This window comes from Pinus tabuliformis, chromosome 4_1 (assembly GCF_031772625.1).
Source record: "Pinus tabuliformis cultivar Carrire ecotype Pingquan chromosome 4_1, CPIR1, whole genome shotgun sequence".
Lineage (NCBI taxonomy): Eukaryota > Viridiplantae > Streptophyta > Pinopsida > Pinales > Pinaceae > Pinus > Pinus tabuliformis.
The window spans coordinates 93,099,393-93,114,641 of NC_142303.1; the positions used below are offsets into that span (position 1 = coordinate 93,099,393).

Here is a 15,249-nt window from a genome sequence, read left to right on the forward strand (position 1 = left end):
GTCATGGATAACCATAGTCTACCATAATTAGCCATAATCAACATGGTTAACCATCATCAACCATTGTTGACATGTTCGAAGTGGTCAAACATGGTCAACCATAATCAACCATGATTAATGACAATAAACCTTAATCAACCATAGTCAACATGGTTGGCCTTGGTTAACCATGGACATCCATGGCCAATAATGGGTAGCATGGTCATCCATGTGCAAAATTTCCATAATCATGGGCAACATGGCCACGGTGATTATCATGGTCAATCATGGGAAACATGGCCACAATCATTATCATGGTCAACCATGTGTAACATGACCAACTATGATCAATTATGGGAAGCATGGTTATCCATAAGTAGTATGCTCAACCATGGGCACCATGGTCAACCATGTGTATTACAAACATGGGCGTCATGGACAATGATGAGTAGTATGGTCAACCATGGGCACCATGGTCATCCATCATAAACCATGGTCAATCATAGACATCATGGTCAACTATGGTCAACCATGGTTCAACAAGGTCAAACAATGTTTAGCCATGGTCAACATCATCAACCATTGTGAGCCATGTATAACATGGGCAACCATAATTTATGATTGTCAATTATAGTTAAATGTTGTCAACCGCGAATAACTAAAGTCAAAATGGCCAACAATAGTGAACCATAATCAATCATAGTCAAGTATAGTTAAACGTGGACAATCATGGCCAACCATATTCAACCATAGTCACTTGTAGTCAAATATATTTTCGCCAAAATTAAATGTTATCAACCATAAACAACCATAGTTGATCGTAAACAACCATAATAAACAATTGTGTATTAATCCTCTCCACACATACCAACTACCAATTAACACAATCACATTATTAAAAATAATTAGTGGTTAATGTATATTGATTGACACCATTAATTTTCCAAAATAAAAAATAATATTAAATGACATATATCATCCTCTTTTAAAAATATGATTATACTAATTACTACTGCCTTAATATTTGTAATTTATTTTATTTTTAATAATCTATTACCATACTTATACCCAAGTAATTGAACATACACCAAGAAAAGTTTCCATATTAAACATTCCACTATGATACCATTAAAATGTCCATATTTCATTACGATATCCTATTAACTAGCAATTGTCCCAAAAGGTACAAAGAGAGGCCGATAGGATTATTAAATCGAAATTATTGAATTTTCTAGAAGAGATGTTGGTTCAAGCCTAACGAATGAGCAATTTGAGTTGGCTAAAGGCTTTCTAATTGTTTTTTATTATGTTAAAATTATATTGATAATTCATTGGTTTTACTTTACTTTCAAAAGCTTGAAGGAATTTGAAAAGCAAGTATAGGATTGCTTTGTGGGATTTGATCCCAAAATCATTGCTTTGTAAATACATACTCAATGAAATGTTAATTGGTTGAAACCTGCAAATGTTTGATATAAGAAAATAAGCCGAAAAGGTTGAAAGGGGCCTGGATCATTGTGCAATTACTTTTCTTTAGATGTTTTATTTATATCTATATTACAAAGAACACATTGAATGTCTTATTTCATTTTAGAGTAAATTAATTACCCAAAATCAAAAAATCTCTATAGATGGCCAAGCATATACGAAGCTTGCTAGTGACCAAGGCAATAACCACCATGACTATCCCCTACCAATATATTTCATTGAAAACCATAATTGCCTTTAGAAAGTCAAAACATAATATTACAAAACATATTGATATATTGCTATGAAAAAGTTGATTCCATTAGAAACCATGATATTATCGGATGCCTCAGATCCATCAAGACTGAGGCTGAATTTGTTGATCGTAAGGGCTGTATTCCACAGCCTCCAACCCACAACGTTGACAGCTGAGTCAACAGTCCCAACGAATTGGGCCAAGATTTCAATTCTGCACAATCACAAACCCACAACTTCTTCAAGCTGCTCAAGTGACCTAGAGAACAGGGCAGCATTTCCAACAAAGCATTTCCCAAAGAAAATTGTTCCAAACTGCTTAGGTTTCCAATATCCTAACAATTCTTTTTATGTAATTCTGAATTTTCTAATTTTTTTAATATAATTATCTGATCATTAACTTGCAATTTCTAAATCTGTTCACATAATTTTCAATTACTAAAATGATTAATTTGTCAATCAAGTGAATTACAAAATTCCTTTTATTGATATTGAAAAGTTTTAAAACAAAATTAATGCATTGCTTATTATGCCCTTTGGTTATTAACTTATTCTTATAAAACCAAAATGATCATTGATAACCCTACCCCTACTAATAAATTTGAGAACTACTAATAAATTTGAGAAGATTGGTTATGTTTTGTATGACCAAAATGATAACCCTACTAATAAATTTGAGAAGATAGGTTATGCTTTGTAAGACCAAAATGATAACTCATCATTCCACTAATAAATTTGAGAAGGATGAGCAGCAGAACATTGAAACGAGTCATCCGTAAGTTGTAACAAAAGGATTTAGGATTTCCAACCTGCCTAAAACGTTGGGAAGCCTAAACAAAGTTCAACCCGATTAAGAGGCTGGAAGCCTAGACAAGTTTAGTCAAACCCGTAAGGGTAAAATGACCCTATACACTGAACAAGGGTGTTAACACCCATGCTGGGGAAGAGGCAAAATGAAGCAGTCTCCAGGTCCTCCCTCATGACACATGATGTAATCTACTTATTTTGCAAAGTAATATAAGATGTATTCTCTTTCTAGAAATGGAAAATAAACAGATCAAAAGAACAAATCCGGTTGAGAAGATTGGTTATGCTTTGTATGACCAAAATGATAACCCTACTTATAAATTTGAGAAGATAGGTTATGCTTTGTAAGACCAAAATGATAACTCCACTAATAAATTTGAGAAGGACGAGCAGCAGAACATTTAAACGAGTCATCCGTAAGTTGTAACAAAAGGATTTAGGATTTCCAACCTGCCTAAAACGTTGGGAAGCCTAAACAAAGTTCAACCCGGTTAAGAGGCTGGAAGCCTAGACAAGTTTAGTCAAACCCATAAGGGTAAAATGACCCTATACACTGAACAAGGGTGTTAACACCCATGCTGGGGAAGAGGCAAAATGAAGCAGTCTCCAGGTCCTCCCTCATGACACATGATGTAATCTACTTATTTTGCAAAGTAATATAAGATGTATTCTCTTGCTACAAATGGAAAATAAACCGATCAAAAGAACAAATCCGGTCTAACTTCATTTGTAAAAGCTACAGTCCTTAAAGGTGTCTCTGCAAGAAAGATATCATGGGATACAATTCACATTTAGGGCAGGGAGAGTCAATTTGTGATTCTATTCAACTTCAACCAAATGGAAGGCAAAAGAAAACCGATCTGGAAACCAATTTATCATCCTTTTGAGAGCTTTCCCCAAATGAATGGTCATGAAAGATTTGCCCAAATGAATGGTTGGGAATGTCTTCAATTAGGTCGATTACTTCTTAACAAATCGTGCGTATAGTTAATACAATAGCCCTTACTGACTGTTGTAATTGAAAAAACAGCATAAGAAAAGAGCTGGCCAAGCAAATCAAACTTATCCTAAATTTGATAAACAAATATTAAGTACTTTACTCATTTCCTTCAAGGAAGCAATGTTGGGATGCTATAAACATTCCTTCCCTGGCCAGATTCATCATTTCATATGTCATATATAACAGATACAAAAGTAGATAGGTAACACTAACAGTCCTAATAACGCCAGCAATAGTTGTGATTGTCATACACTATATTATAATTTATACCTAGAAATAAGGCTGCACCATTGCTTAATTTAAGCACTCAATGGTTGAACGGAAATTACATTAGAAATGCTTAAAGGTAAGCAACCCATCACTTGGATGGCACGGAATGATTGAGGGTTTATGACTAATTGTTAACTCTTCAAAGCACTACTTTGCTCACATATCAACAGTCAAGAGTGTGCCAGGAAGAGATACCTGCAATTTTTGTAAAAGCATTTTAGTCAAATGGAGGAATTGATATGTCAGAACAAACTTGTTAAAAATAGAAGGCGCAATAGATGGAAAACAATATGTATGTGGTATATATACCTTTTAAGCCCATTATATCAGAAAAATGAGCAAATGTTATATTACATTTTGATTCCTACAGTATGTGACCTTGTTCACAGTTTGGAATATAAAATACGGTAACTGTAATATAGTATACGCTGCAGATCCCAACAGCCAAGATTCTCCTTCAAAAATGGAGATGGAAACTCAAGTTTTCATTAAAAAACACAGTTGTGTATATTAAGAGAGACATAAAGGAAGTTTGACAGATATCAACGCAGCATTCTGTTCTTTTATACAGAACAATTATACTCGTAAACAGTAACTAAAAGAACAAACTAGAAATACCATAATGGTGAAAAGGTTAAATAAATTGGCAACCTTTCTCCACAAAATAGGGATGGCAATTTGCAAATACTTCTTCCCGAGAAAGAAATGAAATAAGAGAAAAAGATTAAAAAGAACCAGCATACATTTCCACACGCAGATTGTGGGTTATTCAAATGTTCTGCAGTCAGGCCCAACTTCGTCTATTTCTCTTCCAGCTTAGCTCGGCCACAGGTACAATTTTTGCAGGCTTTTCTTTTCGTACTAACTTCATAGTCATTGGCTGCACAACAAACAAATTACAAAATATGGATTGAAAGAATAGATGGGAAAAGTGACCAAGCTGATCAAGTTTGTAACGTTATTAAAGAGGATTCTATCATATATATTCCTTTCCAATGGATAAACTGCAAACCAACATTAACAGCCACCAGCCCCTGTTACTAACCAGAGGGCAATGAAGATCTTTTCAAATCCTCTTCAGAAAGAAGGCTTTCTTCATCTATCAGATCCTCCAAATCATCTTTCATGTCTAGCTTTACGCCCAACGGGTCAGATTTAGGCAAACTCTCTTGTTTCTGCACAGCTTTATTTTTTAGGGAAAACGATGATCCAGTTTCCCAAGTGGGCTTTTGTGCTCTCAACTGCAATGAGGAATGCATGAAAGGGAACAATTGTCAAAGATATGGCTATAACTATCACAAATTCCAAATGCACACAAAATCATGCAAGGATATTCTGGATCTAACTGTTCTAATGTTTGTCTTAATAACAGGAAAAACTAAAACTCATAAATGAGATAGACTACCCAGCAGACCGATTTTACTCTACAGAAGAAGTATTTATCAGAAATTGTTAAACTAAAGGAAAAAGTAAACCACCCCTTGGGGATTATCAACTAAAGAACCTTCTAAGCAGTTATATTTTTAGCATGTTTTACAAACAGGCACACATATTGTACTGTAATCACAATACTGGAAATATTAAATAACAATTATCTATCTTAAGATAAACAGAATATAAGCAATATAGTTTTCGCCTTGAGTCGGAACTACAATAAACAGTGAACTTACTACCATATAAACAAGAGGAATGGCATGCCCAACATGCAAGATTTAATTGCAGGACTGTTTCAAACCAAGCGTTTAGCCATAAAATACCAAAATGCATATATGTATCCTACAAGTAACCTGTGCAACCAACAGTACAGGAAAAGGATAACGTCAAACCTATTTACTTACATTCTCGGCAATAGAAAACTCAGTGGAGAATATAACCACTGTAAATTATGAAGAGAAATTTTAACACTGTAATTTGGATCTTAACAAAAACGAAAACAAAACAACTGACTTTGGTTCCGGCTAGAGCTAAAATGCTCAACATCCATAATAATTTTAAAACCCTCAAGTCGACAGAGAAAAGACGCTCTTCTCGAAAAACCATAACAGAATTTAATAATAAGTAAGCTTAGAGGAAACATAGCCACAAAAATGACCTGGTTCACTTCTGGGGTAAGGAGAAATTGTTGCCGCCACGGTTGCACTGTGGAAGCCATCGACAATATAGACCTGTAGCTTTCCCCTCCAAAGAAGGGGAAAAGTAAGTTGTATACGATGATGAGCATGCAAAACAAAAGACCTATGATAACAGAAACATCATATATTCAACAAGGGCCTTACCTGTGAGGGTTACCGTATAGTGGGCGATAATGTTGAAAAACTTTCCAGGAAGACCTTACGGTTCTGTTGACTGAACCTAAGATCCAAGTGAAATTGGGAAAGATTTATCCAAGACAGATAAACAAAATTCCTGGTGAAAACCTCAGAGAGAGGATTTGTAACACTGAAGGAGGGTTTGCAACGACTTCTAAGTCTGAGGGGGAAAAAGATACCTGTGGTGTGCTAGTGTAGGTTTCACCTCGAGCACCAGAAGAGCGAGGTTGCAGAACGCCAACGGCCAAGGAAGAAATGAGAGGCATGTTTCGTAGTTGGGGAGAGGTGCAGGGATCTCTTGAAAGGTGCAGGGATCGACCCTGGCAAGCGTAACAGGAAGAGCGAAATGCCAAAACTGAGAGTTCATATGCGCCATTACTACTAGAGCTTATGAACGCTGAAGCTTCCGAACAAAACGTCTCAAACTCCAACTAAAAATTAGGTAACCGCAGAACCGCCTTCATGAATATCCATGAATACACGACGAGCGACGAGCACGGAGGGCATATTCCCCGCATAGCCAACATATGACCGCTCGCTTTCAGAATTCTGCGGATAAAGGTTTGGGTGGTTAGAGGGTTTATGCCCGCTCTATGCCAAACGCCAGGTGTCAGCCTGGGAAACAAAGGGACGACGAAAGTCCCTTTCAAAGGAAGGCCTATCGGCCTAAATATTTCACTATGATGCAATTAATAAGACCATCGCCTAAAATCCATCAAAATTGGAAAGATACAAAAATCTACATCACAAAGTAGGTCGACACGAATGACCAAGTAAAGCACGCCTACATGGTCCCAACAAAAGAAGTAACATAAAGGGTACAATTTCAACTCCGTGAGCATAGAAATATTTGTAAAGATTTGAAACTAAAAGATTCTACATTAATTTCCCAAATGGTACGACACATGATTGATTGTTTTGTATCACAATTTCTTCATTGACTATTATAACCGTGTTCAGAAGTTATAGCCGTGATTTCGATTGGTTCTTTTAGTCTAGAAAATAAGACAAAACCCTCACCAAATTCCACGCATGAATAGAATTTATATCATGTTACCATTTCAACGATGTTTTGAAAATTTTATTTAATTTATTGTAATTTTATTGCTAAAATAACTAACATAATTATATTAATAAATGTGTAATTATATTAGTACATGTGGTTGATGGGTTTATAAACATATTTTAAGTATACGCATAATTATATTAATAATGGAATTGTTTTTAATGTGATTTTTTGGAAGCTTTTCTGGTGGGTTTTTCCGGTCTAATTTCTCTAAAATCCAGCAGGAATTTATTGAAATCACAAGTTTGATGGGTAACCTGTGCACAATTGAAGTGCTCTATAAATTTTTCACGGTGTTGAATCCATATATACAATCAAAAACCACTTTCACTAACACAAATCAAGATTTCACCCCAAAATTTTAAGCTGCATTCCGGCACCGGAAAGTCCAAAAAATTGCACTAAAAGCAACTCCATTAATAATTATTAAGTATATGATAGGGATTTATAAACTCTATTATTAAATATATCATTTCTAATAAAAAGCTTAATATCATGGTTTATAATATTGGGTTTACTAATAGATGTTATAATATTAGATTTACAATATTGAATTTAATATTAAGAATATAATATTTGATTTATAACAATCAGATTTGTAATTTAAGGGTTTATACTAAGTTTATGCTTTATATTATTATTATTATTATATGGTATTTGAGTCAATTTCTCTATATAGTCTCTCATATCACTAAATTAAAAGTAATTTATATAATTATAAATAATGTTATTCATACTATACAAATTTTATAATATTTTTATTTTTATTAATAACTATGATAGGGTTTATTATTCACAAATGTGAATTTCATCCCATACAAACTTTCTAAATCATTAGAGGGAGTACTTTACTTTAATACTAATTGTGTGTTGGGGCATGAAAAAAGTTAATTTTAAATAATTATTAAGTTATATTAAATAGTAGGTAAGTGAAAAACATAGAAGTTCCATTCCTAATGTATTGTTTTACTATAGTTAAAATTATTATAGGAGATCAAAAGAAAAGGAAAATCATGTAATCATCATAATAACCATATTGTACATAGTAGTAAATTTCTAAGTACTTTGTGTATTTTTTTTTTTTCTTTTGCGATGTTGAACTTAATGGGATCATATTATAGTGCTAATGTATTTTTGAGCATATGGTTGAAAACGTTATGAAACAATAATCGACAAGTATCCCTAGTTATTTCCTATTCCCATGAAAAGTTAAACAATTTATTTTATTAGTTCCTGGCAAAGTCAAGGACTATAGCAATCACTTGGCTGAAATTCCCTTGACTGTGGATTATTTTGCCAATTTTATGTAATTTTTTGTAACTTTAACCAAAGTTTTCGAAAAATGTTCAATACTTCCATTTTTTTGTAAATTTAAAATTATTTTTCTAATTTTTGAAAATATTATTTCTAATTTTCCATTGGCTTAGTGAGCCTTGATGTGACTTAATTCCCTTGGTGGAGTGTATTTTTATTTTCCTATTTGCCAATGCTTGACAAATTATTTTAAAATGAAAAAAATGGTAATTCTGTAAATGACATTGTGTCAGTGAGTGCTCTAACATTGGCACTGTTATGCCTGACATTGCTAGTGCTCTGACATTGGCACTGTTATGCCTGACATTGCTAGTGCTCTGCCTAGGTCCTTTATGGGGGGTGTCAGTAGTGGTGGTGAGTTGTCTAAATCAACTGCAACGGTAGTTGTGTGGAACAACATGTGTATGGAGCTGGGGATGTGTTCGGACTAAAGGATGTGCAGAAGAGAGGGTATGTGTGGGAGAATAGAGAAAGGACATAAACTTTCTTCTGCAAACATGAAATTATTTTAAGTTTGAGCAGAAACTTCAGGATATTCATAATTTAATGTGGAGATGTCAATTTTTTTTGTTATTTAGTCTTAAAAAATGATAGAATATAGTAAAAATTCTAAAATTTGTCCACTATAAAATGTATTGTTGGTCCATCAACCACCGTCGAAAACACACCTTCTTCCAACAACTTTTGGTTATCAGTGAATGTGTTCCCATTACTTAAACATCTAGGTTCAGGAACATTTTCTTGATTGGCCTAAAAGGACTACAATTCCTAACACATGAAGGCAGATGTTGGGACACTTTGTTTTCAAAGAATAAATAAATCAAAAGCTTGATGATTCTTCGAAAGAAGGCTCTGGTTTAATAATAACTATGACCACATATGTCTCATGTTCGAATCTGATATTCGAGTTATTGACTATAATGTCCAAATTCTTTCCTTAAATTTCTACATGGTGGATGACTTGATTGCTTCTTCCATCTCGTCTCATTATAATGAATTCAAATTCTTTATGTTGAACCGTGGTTATCCGACCAAATCCTAACTGATAACATTTACTCAAGGTTGTCAATCATGACTCCATTTCTGTAGAATTATAGTCATTGTAGAACGAGAAGCCATGCTTGGACTATGGAATAAGAAGGAAGGCGTGAAATAGGCGATTGATCTATCTACCAAGAGACTATTCTAATTCAAAGTAATTAGCAATACAATTGTAATCACAGACTCCTCATTGAATTTGAGTTATATATATATATATATATATATATATATATATATATATATATATATATATATAGAGCTATATATATATATATATCTATATATATATATATATATATATATATATATATATATATATATATATTATTTCTCACATGGTTAGTCCCGGTCCACATTCGGGCCCCTTGAACCACATTTGTTCAGACCTAGTCACATTTGACCTCTGCACTAACTCTTGTTTGGATCTAGCCATATTCACCCCCTGCACTACCACTATTCGGCCTCGCCATCTTTGCTACAACACTATATAAATTCTGACTGTAGATTAACCTGATAATGCAATATAACTAAAGCAAAATACTTTAATCTACTTCTACAATCAAACTTGTGGAAGATTAATAGATTTGAGCAAGATCAAGCAGAACACATATAACCATAAGCATAATCAATGCACATGAAACACAGAAGAATACTCAGGGGAAAGCCTCAGCTAAAAAACCCGCTATCTGTATTATCATACAAGTGAAAATATCTCAAGATTACGTACAACTTTAGCTCTCACAGCTAGCCAGCTCTCAGTACAATCCTCATAGATGCTCATAGGCAAAATATACTTCTCATTAAGTCCTCCACACTGCCCTCCAAGCTCCTATTTCCTAGCGCAGTTTTCCCTGGGTGATCCTAATGTTACCATGTGTAACACTGATCTTACACCCTACAAAACTGCACAAATCTCAAGGAATGAATTCCTTCTGCATGCAAGAGTTTTCCTTATAGGAAAATTCTTGCAACTGATAGTACATTGTCCCTGTCTTTAATCTCAACTGGGTCTTTCTATAAATAGACATGCATGACTTATTTATGAGAGAATCTTCAGTTATCTGGAGTACACTAGTTTTATGCATGCATGCATTAACTGACTGAACTCACAATTAGTTCCTCAAACTATTTGGAACTAATTTAAATGGATATAACTCAGTTAACTGAGCTAACTAATTACAACTCAAATATAACTCATCCTTATCTCCTTAATTAAGGGATAATCTCCTTAATTTAAGGGATAATTGTTGCATCACTTCACAAAGACTTCTAGCTTGAATTTCTCCAACTAATTAATCCAAGATGAATTAATTAATTATTTTTCAAGCAGTTGGTGAGACTAAATTCGAATTTTAATTCAAGGAGAAATTAAAATTGGAATATTCTTGTTGCCACATTTCAACAAACACTACCTCTCGTTCATAATCCTTTGGTCGATATTTTTCCAAAATGTGGTAAATTAATGTAAACTTTCCTTGAAAAGACATAATTGGTATCAAATATTAGCTTTCATTAAAATAAACTTTAAAATTTCAAAAAATATTTTGCGAAATCCCATTACTAATTTAACATTTTATCATTTCATGTTGAGATTGTAATGAAAACAATACATCATAAATATTTTAATTTTTATACATTCTACTCATTAAAACTCATTATAATATAATTTCTTTTCCTAGTTATTTGCATATAACATAACTTGCATTTTTGGCTATTTGCATTTGTTTAAGTTCGTAGTTTCGTTGTTAAATATAAATGGAAATATATGTCAAATGATTGTGAATATACATGATTCAATGCTAAAAAATATATTATATGGTAAGTTTATTATTAATAAACTTTTGTGGTTACAAAGTCCATAGAATCTAAGAAATTATATCTAGAATAAATGTACCCGTTATTCCTCTCCACAATAGCAACTAAGGTTTCTTTGCCCAATGAATTAGCATTATTTTATGCTTGGAGGGTTCAATTCTCTACTCTGACATGGCTCTCCTTGCATGGATAAACTTGACTTTCCTCTCTAGTCTCTGCTTCTATGAACATATTTTGCTCCGACCCCACATATTTGTGGCTCAAAACCTTTTTACTTAGCCTATTCCCATGGTTTAGTTCCCTTTTCTTGCAATAGCTTCCACTTCCACGAATGGATTTGGTTTCGTGCTTTGCATTTGCTATAAATATGGTTGCTATGTGTTTTCTCTAATGATGACTACTCTATGTTTCCTTCTAGTTATAATAATGCATGTTCAAATGGCTTCTACACATTGGGAACAAAGGAAGATGTTGGGACCCTATGTTTTCAAATAATTAATAAATGAAAAAATTACTTGATGTCCCTTAGGAAGAAGGCTCTGGTTTAACAATAACCATGACCATAAATGTCTCATGTTCAAATAATATATTCGAGCTATTAACTATAATATCCAAATTCGTTCCTTAAATTTATGCATGGTGGATGACCTGATTGCTTCTTCCATATTGTTTCATTATAACGAATTCAAATGATTTATGTTGATCCACGATTATCTGACCAAATCCTAACTGATAATTGTTACTCAAGGCTATTGATCATGACTATATTTATGTAGAATTCCAGTCATCACAGAACTAGATGTCCTGCTTGGACTGTGGAATATGCAGGAAGGTCGGAAATGGGTGATTGATCTATCTATCAATAGGATTTTCTAATTCATACCAATTGGAAATACAATTGTAATCATGGACTTGATGAATTAGAGTTAATCGATACAACAAATGGTTGTTTTTATAACATAAAAACACACTTTTATTTTTCTTTTCTTTTTTAATTATCATTTCTCATGTGGCCCGTCCGTAGCCCACATTTGGGATCCCCAAACTACCTATATCTAGGCCTGGTCACTTTCAGCCCACACTGCCTCTCATTCAAGCCCAGCCATATTTTCCCCACACTACCTCTATTCAAACTGGCCATATTTTCCCCACACTACCTCTCATTTATAATCCTTTGGTCAATCTATTTCCATAATGTGGTAAATTCATATAAACTTTTCATGAAAAAACATGATTGGTACCAAATATTAGCTTTAATTAAAATAAACTTTAAAATTTCATAAACTATTTCAAGAAATCCCATTACTAATTTCATTTTTTATCGTTTCATGTTGAGATTATAATGAGAACCACACAAAAAAAATATTTATTGTTTATACAATATACTCATTAAAGCTCATTATACCATAACCCTATAACCTCTTTTCCTAGTTATTTGCATATAACATAACTTGCATTTATGATTATTTGTATTTTCTTTAAGGTTGTAATTTCATTGTTAAATCTAAATGGAAATATATGTCAAATGATTTTGAATTTTCATGATCCATTGATAAAATTATATTATAAGGTAAGTTGATTATTGATAAAAAAATTGGTTATAAAGTCCATATAATCTAAGAAATTATATCTAAAAAAAATGTACCAGTTATTCCTCTCTACAATCGACTATGGTTTCTTTGCACAAAAAATTGACTTTCTTTTCTACTTGGAGGGTTCAATTATATACTTCGACATGGCTCTCCCTGCATGGATAAGCTTGAGTCTCCTCTATGCTCTTTTCTTTTATGAATATATTTTGCTTCGGCCCCACACATATGTTGCTCAAAACCTTTTTACTCAACCAATTCTTGTGGCTCGGTTCCCTTTCCTTTGTAATGGCTTCCACCTCCACAAATGACTTTGGTTTAGTGCTTTGCATTTGTTATAACGATGTCTACTTTGTGTTTTCTCTAATGATGATTGTTCTATGTTGGCTTCTAATGATAGCAACACATGTTCTAGTGGCTTCTGCGCATTGGAAATGAAGGCATATGTTGGGAGACCGTGTTTTCAAAGAATAAAAATAAAAAAAATTACTCAATCTCCCTTTGGAAGAAGGCTCTGGTTTAACAATAACCATGATCGCAGATGTCTCATGTTCAAATATGTTATTCAAGTTGTTGACTATAATATCTAAATTTTTTCCTTAAACTATTGTATGGTGGATGTAAACACACCCCCTTACCCTTAAGAGTGTATTTACTATGCTAACCCAACTTCCCTGGTATGGATAGAGAAATGGGGTAATTTGTTTTTACTTTTTTTCCAAGTTTCCATAACTCAATTTTGATGTCATCATCATATGTGTCTTGGCGAGACATTTCTAGTGATATAAATATTGTTCAATTTGGACTCTAGGATTACAAGTTAGGGTCTTCTAAAGTCTTATAAATTTAAATGTGTCACCTCTATTTTTCTTGCCACATGGCATATCACTATACTGCCATGTCACTCGGCCACGTGGTGTGCCTCGATTCCCCACACTTGCATTACCCCTCCACCATTGCATGTGGGTTTATTCTCGAGATATATATATATATATATATATATATATATGATGTTTTTCCATCCGACAACCCATAACAACCGATGTGACAAATGGCTACCATTAAAAAATGTTATGGCTCAGCTTACGATCCTCTTCCATTCAACGAACCAAAACAAATGGCATGATCGACAGTAGGAAATAAAAGCGCTATACCCAACCCCCCCTCATTGTTGATGTCACAGGAGGGGAGGCCTCGCTATGACGGATCCTCTTTGAGGTTTCGAGTAGAGCTCCAAATGTCCACCATCTTTTGGACCATCTGATAGTCCTTTCCAACGGCGACATCCTGCCCATCCCTGGATAATGTCACAGGGGGAAGGCCCTATTATTTTCCTAACCATTGATCTCCCACGACTCAAGAAACATCTATAATTAAAGCATGACCCCCTTGCCTTGCTAACATCATAAGAGGACCGAGGGAGGGGGCGCGCGGGCACTATCACATCGACCGTTGATTTTTCCAATGAACCTCCACTGTCCATTACCGATTCTGAATTCTACCATTGGTTGGGTTACGTAGTCACATGGTTCCATGACCTGACCCTCGGGGCTACAACCTCCGACTCCTTGCACGTACACGGTCAAGATGCGACCTCTACTTTTGGTGTTGGTCTCTCTTGGCCACACACAACCTCAACCTTGGTGCTCCTTAACATTTATTTATATAATACACACACATGATATATAAAATATATCAATACATGTAAATACTGAATACCTTGGCTCACCATGAACGATATTCTACATGAAGATTCATGTAATACCACTTCCCATATAATGAATTCAATGACGTATTCAGTTATGTTGTATTCCCATAACTAAATGATATAGAAAGAAAGTCAAGAAAGTCATGGCTTTAGCATATGAATATGTCAGAATGCATTTTATCCCTCAGGCTTAGGCAAAAATTCCTGTACAAAAGACCAGTTTAGGATATGAACTCCTACTTTAAGGCTTATTTAACATTACAGGGGCCATTTCAAATTGTGATATTTTTTCTTTACACAATTAAATTAACAAATTGATTGTACATGTAGTCTTGGCTATGAAATTTAGGCATTAAGACCATAATCTCAACACTCAACCCAATGATGTTCATGAATATATATACTTCTTTCATTTTGGTTTAAATGTTAGAGATACAGTGGATTGGGAAGCTCCTAGGAATGTGGATGAGGTTAGATCATTCATGGGACTAGCAGGTTACTATAAGAGTTTCATCAAGAACTTCTAACAGATTCCCTATACAATTACATCTTTGTAGAGAAAATGAAAGAAGTTTGAATAGATTAGGGAGTGTGCAGCTAGTTTTGAAAAAGTTGAAGCATTTTCTTAC

At 34.0% G+C, this 15,249-nt stretch overlaps 1 protein-coding gene across 1 annotated transcript; it reads right to left on the minus strand.

Moving 5' to 3' along the window:
* Positions 1-4,578: 4,578 nt before the first annotated feature.
* On the minus strand, positions 4,579-6,594 carry LOC149174357 (anamorsin homolog 1-like). Its single transcript, XM_089420821.1, has 4 exons — positions 6,535-6,594; positions 6,267-6,407; positions 4,824-5,019; positions 4,579-4,658 (listed from the first exon to the last, which is right to left on the minus strand). The coding sequence occupies exons 1-4, from the start codon at positions 6,592-6,594 to the stop codon at positions 4,579-4,581; spliced, it is 477 nt and encodes a 158-aa protein (XP_089276947.1).
* Positions 6,595-15,249: the final 8,655 nt, after the last annotated feature.

Excerpts from the sequence above, each read along its gene's own strand:
- LOC149174357 (XM_089420821.1), bottom strand. The coding sequence starts at position 6,594 with ATGCCCTCCGTGCTCGTCGCTCGTCGTGTATTCATGGATATTCATGAA. Across the intron at positions 6,408-6,534 it reads TTCATGAAGGCGGTTCTGCG|GGTCGATCCCTGCACCTTTC; the intron begins GTTACCTAATTT and ends TACGCTTGCCAG. Across the intron at positions 4,659-4,823 it reads AAGATCTTCATTGCCCTCTG|CCAATGACTATGAAGTTAGT; the intron begins GTTAGTAACAGG and ends TTTGTTGTGCAG.